At 29.6% G+C, this 6000-nt stretch overlaps 1 protein-coding gene across 1 annotated transcript; it reads left to right on the forward strand.

The window, feature by feature from the left end:
• The first annotated feature begins 1463 nt into the window (after window positions 1-1463).
• LOC137814561 (putative purple acid phosphatase 20) lies at window positions 1464-5309 on the forward strand. Its single transcript, XM_068617366.1, has 5 exons — window positions 1464-1751; window positions 3761-4055; window positions 4140-4714; window positions 4801-4889; window positions 5022-5309. Exons 1-5 carry the CDS (start codon window positions 1605-1607, stop codon window positions 5203-5205), a joined length of 1290 nt encoding a protein of 429 aa, XP_068473467.1. The 5' UTR covers window positions 1464-1604; the 3' UTR covers window positions 5206-5309.
• Window positions 5310-6000: the final 691 nt, after the last annotated feature.

Below are 6000 nucleotides of genomic sequence, written 5' to 3' on the forward strand. Positions count from 1 at the left end.
GTTGCTCTTTTCTATTGTTTGCATTTCTTCCTCACAAATTCCCTTTATATAGAATATGAGAGGAAGACTTATTCATAAAGAAATAATGTATAATTAATGTTTTAAAGATACCTTAAAAATAGTATTTCAATTTTTTAGACTAAGCTTCAAAGTCTTAAAAAAATATATAATTTCAAGACTTTAGAATGTTATTCATTGAATATACTCAATAGATCAACTATCAATATTTATTTATCATAATCTCCGAGAAATTCCCTATAATTTATACTTCTAAATATTTTCATTTTGTCAAAACATTTACACGTAAAAGGAAAAATTAAGAAATCAAGTTATCAATGTTCTAAATTAAGGGGGAACAACTTGTTTTGACTTTTGACTGCATTCATAACGGTTAAGGCATTAACCAGGATTAACACTTAATTAGCATTTGCATGTCCTTCACGCAGTTCCAATCATAAACTTTATACTCTTCGCCCAAACTAAGGAAAACTAAATCGCAACTCCTATGAAAGCAAAACATATTGCTATCGTTGTGATAAAATTTCTTTCTCACAGAATGCTTTTTTGTAAGTTTTCATGGATCGTTCAAACTACTAATTTAGCCACTTTTGTTTTAGGATTTTACTTACGATTCAATTACTAGTTATTTCCATTTTTGGTTTGTCACAATTAAACATTTGATTTGTTACGCTCAAATGCCATTATTAAAAAAATACATTTTATAGATATTCTTTAAGAAGAGTTTCTTTAATAGCAAATCATTTTTATAATTAGAGACAGAAAAATCTGCAGTCAATGACTCAAAATCAGTAATCTTTGTTATCACCGCCTCTATTTTTTTTAAAGATAAAAAACCACATGTATTGTCAGTTTCTTTTGATATATTTTTCAAAACTGACATTTTTGTCTATAAATAAATAATTTATGTAATTTGAGAAGAAAATACTTTAGTAAATTTATCATTTAATGCATTAATTATTTTATTATATTATTAATTTCGCTCCTCCAAATACGTTAACTATTATTATTATTATTGAAATTAATTTTCCTCTGTACATATTCCTGATTTGAAGCTGTCCATTTTTTATTATTTTTTCCAATTGTTTGAATTGTTTTCTTTCCTTTTCTTAAAACTCACCAGAAATGTATAACTCAGGCTAAAACGATAAAAAAAAGGATTTTTTTTTTTAGGTTTTTAATAACTGGGTAAGGAAAAAACAAACAACAAAATCTAATTTCTCTTTTTTCATCATTGATTCTGTTCCTTAACTGCAACAAGTTATTAAATATTTTTTTCAAAATGGGAAGATTGGAATATCCATAATCCAAATTAAACTTTGGCCAGATTCATAATCCTGTGCGTACAGCTGGAGTTCGAAGACACGTACACACACGGATCAGTTACGTTATGGAAATTTTGAAGTGTGAACGCTATAAAGAACTCAACACACAACCAAATCCATAGTTGGGGGAGGTAGAATCTGCAATAAATATATAAACAGTGTTTTCTGATTTTAATCTACTACCTCCTCTTTCTTCAATTTCAACTTTTCTTTCGTTCTGGTTACAACAACATTCATTATTGGCACCGAAATTTCAAAACGATGTTGGTGCAAAGGATGTGCATGCTAGGGTTCCTGCTAATCGTCGGAATCTTCCAAATCGATGTCGTTTATGGTTACAATCGACCACCACCTCGTAAAAACCTCGTTATTCCGAACTCCGGTCAGAACTCCCAGTCGCCACAACAGGTAACAATTAAGTACAACATTTATGCAAATTCAAATTTTAATTTTCTGCATCGATAATTTATCTGCATTCCAGTGAGCAAAGTGAGAAACGAAAACGGTTCAAGACGCTCAAGTTTTTTAATGATTTGGTGGATATTCAATAGAGTAATTGCTTGCATTTTGAAATTATTCACATTCATTGGGCATTTATTGTTCCTGAACACTGGAGCCAGCGAACGTGCAGTATCAACATCTTATTGATAAACATGTTTGAGGTTCAGATTTCTCATCCGATTAATTGAGTGTGCGATTGTTTCATTATCCATGAAGCATTTTACGGTCTTATGTTTTTAACTGACAAATCATTATTGCATCATAACCTAAGAATTTGTGAAGAAGTTGTGATACTGTTTCAGGAATTCAGTTTTGTTGATTTTTTTTTTTAATTTGCATGTTTGTTTTAAATTAGAATAATTAATTAAATTATTAATTTAACAAATTTGATAAAAAGAAATTCTGTACGCAGGACATAATTTAGTGAAAATTTCATAGAATTGAAGCTTTACATGAGTATTATAATTTTTTCACAATTTTTTTTAAGTCCTGTTTTTGACTCATTAATTTTTTCATAATTTTTTTTAAGTCCTGTTTTTGACTCATGGTTTTATCTATTTTTGTAACATTTTTTTTTACCCATTTTGGATTACACCATTTATTATGTGTTTTTCCTATCTGTGTCGATGCATGTATAGTTAGGGGAAGAAAACAACATGTTTGGTTACCAGAATGAAGGAATTGGCTTAATCTGGTACCAAACCGCGATATGGTAACCAAACACTGGAATTGGTTGCGTGTGTCTTGCTGAAACGTTTCTTCCTGAACCTAATGTTTTGGTGTTCTAAAAAGTTTGTTAACATGGATACGGTCTCACCATGTTGCATCAATAGATTTTTTTTCCAAAATAATAAAGTTTTTTTTTTTTTACAGAAATAGGATATTCTTTTAAACAATTACACAGCACTGTTATTTACTTTAATAAAGAAGAGTAATTCCTTAAAAAAAAACAACCCAAATTTTGAATTGAATTTTAATTTTTTATTTAAAAAATGAAGGAAAGTGAATTTATAATTTTAGGTTTTTGAAAAGTAATTATTTTAAAAAATTTGTTTTGGAAAATATTTTTTGTACAATATAATAATTTAAAAAATAATTATATAAAGAAATAATTATTTTCAAAAATATATATTTTAAGAAATAATTATTTAGAAAATATGTAAAAAAAAATTGTTACAAAAATTAACATTTATTTTTTTAAAATAATTTTATTTTTGTAATTTTGGTTTGGAAATTTCATAGGAAAAAAAAGAAAAAAGTTAAAAATAGTGGAAAGTGTTTTATATAATTTTAGTTATTGATTTCTGAATAATAAATATAATAACTATAATATTTATAAATATAATAATTAAACTATTCATAAATGTAATAATTATTCAAATAAAAGTAATAATTTATAAAAACATTTTTTTTATAAAGAACACCATCCTCACTATTTTTTACCCCTATTGTTTTTACCATAATTATTATTATTTGTATGATTTTTTTTTTTGAAAACTGTATAAATAAAAAAATTGAAAATTGACTTAGAATATTTCTAAATATAAAATTTATTTTTATATTTACACTTACTTAATCTGTATTTTATTTATAAATAAATAGCTATTAATATTGATTTTTTTTAAATTCAATACAAAACTAAATAATTACTTCTCTAAATATTTAATTCTTATACGGAATTTTCGGTAATTTTAATAACATATACATAGATATTTATGTAATTTTATCCAGGTAGTACTTTTCCTTTTTGTAAATTCTCTTAGACAAGTATTTATAAATTAGTTTATCTAAGAGAAACTTTTTTCATGAAAGTGTTTGCATAGGTTATTCTCTTATACATTATTCTAATAAGTTGCCCCAAACAAGTGTTTCTGTAATTTATATATGTTGACAAAGGGTGGATCTTTCTCTTTCAGGTACACATATCTGCAGTTGGGCAAAACATGATGAGGATATCGTGGATCACAGATAGCCCAGCTTCAGCAAAAGTCTCGTATGGTCCATCTCCTTCAGCAAATGCATCATCTGCCACCGGGACTACCTCTTCCTACCGTTTTCTGTTGTACAACTCCGGTTCAATTCATGAAGTCGTAATCGGTCCCCTCAACCCCAACACTGTCTACAACTACAATTTGGGTGACCCACCTTTTTCTCAAACATACAACTTCAAGACTCCACCTTCTCAATTTCCCATCAAGTTTGCAGTAGTTGGTATGTCCTCATATCCTATACTGAAACCTAGTGAATGAAGATTCTCTTTACAACATGTGTATATGTTTTCAAATGATGTCGCAGGAGATCTTGGACAAACGGATTGGACGAAGTCGACATTGGACCATGTGGCTAAGTCAAACTACGACATGTTGATTCTACCCGGTGACCTAGCCTACGCAGACTTTATTCAAAATCTGTGGGACTCCTTTGGTCGATTGGTAGAACCATTAGCCAGCCAGCGTCCTTGGATGGTCACCCAAGGCAACCACGAAGTGGAGAAGCTTCCTCTCATTCACGGAACGCCATTCACAGCATACAACGCCAGATGGCACATGCCCTTCGAAGAAAGTGGATCAACCTCTAACCTTTACTATTCTTTCGATGTGGCTGGCGTTCATGTCATCATGCTTGGCTCCTACGCCCCGTTTGACTCCTCTTCTCCGCAATTCAATTGGCTTAAAACTGACTTGCAAAAGGTTAACAGGACAAACACTCCCTGGGTTGTGGTGCTCATTCACGCCCCTTGGTACAGCTCCAACACTGCTCATCAGGGTGAGTTTGAATCCACTGGAATGAAAGCTTCCATGGAAGACTTGCTCTTCCAAGCCCGGGTTGATGTTGTTTTTGCAGGCCATGTTCATGCTTATGAACGCTTTGTGAGTATAACACATCATTAATCATTGTTTCTATTTCGTCTGTTTTGTTTCTCACGTGTTACTTACCCATTTGTTTGTTTTGTCAGACAAGGGTTTATAAAGACAAAGCTGATAATTGTGGTCCAGTGCATATCACAATCGGAGACGGGGGTAACCGTGAAGGCCTTGCTTCCAAGTAATTCACGTTTGACCTTTTCTTCTTCTTCTGAGCATTGTTTCGAGCACTTGGAATGTTTCACCAAAATTTTGCAGTGTAAATTCATGATCTTACATTTACAATGAATATTAACTGTGTTTGCATGAACAGGTACATAGATCCTAAGCCAGATATATCAATGTTCAGGGAGGCTAGCTTTGGACATGGTACACTGGAAATAGTGAATGCATCTCATGCACAGTGGACCTGGCATCAGAACGATAACGATGAAGCGGTTGTTAGTGATTCTATGTGGCTTACTAGTTTCTCCTCCAATCCTTCTTGTAAACAGTGATATTTGTGAGAGAAAATTATGCTAGATGCTCTCAATGAAATGGCAAGATGGTAGTTGAAAGAATCACTTTGGTTAATAATTTTGAAGAAATATTGCCATGGATATATTTGGATCATCAACCATAACTAGGAAGGCATGACTAATACGTAATAAAAGTGATGTTGTGATCTCACTCGGTTGAAAGAAGCTTCTTAGGTTATAAAGTTAAAAAATTCTAAAAAAATTTTAAAAAAATATTAAATATTATATTTTCATATTAAAATTTACACTTTCCTTTTTTTTTTCCTACCTATTATAAATATAATCTTAAATATGTTTTAGTTGGTTCATCTAAAATGATTAAGTTTTTATTTTGGTTTTCTAAAAATGTTTTATGTTTTTGTATTTAAAATTTGAAAATTATCACTTCTCATTTTTAGTATTACAGGAATATAATTAACTGCTCTTATATTGAATAAAAAGTTAAATAACTATGAGATATACTAATGTTATAATACAATGTCCTTATTTGTTACCTGTACAAAAACTTGTCAAATAAATTAAATTTATTATTATAGACTAAAATTGTTATTTAAAATTTGAAGGGATGAAATTTTTGTAAGGACTAAAACTAAAACTGGCATATTTTATAAGAACTAAAAGGATTAATTTCAAATTTTATAGGGATAAAAAACATATTTTTTTAAAAAGACGAAATTAAAACTCACTAATTTTATATAGATGAAAAATATATTTAAATTTAGAATGTATGATTCTTTATTCTTTTTAAAATAAAGACTAAAACTAAAACTAAAA

This window comes from Phaseolus vulgaris, chromosome 1 (genome assembly GCF_051622355.1).
Source record: "Phaseolus vulgaris cultivar YP4 chromosome 1, ASM5162235v1, whole genome shotgun sequence".
Classification (NCBI taxonomy): Eukaryota; Viridiplantae; Streptophyta; class Magnoliopsida; order Fabales; family Fabaceae; genus Phaseolus; species Phaseolus vulgaris.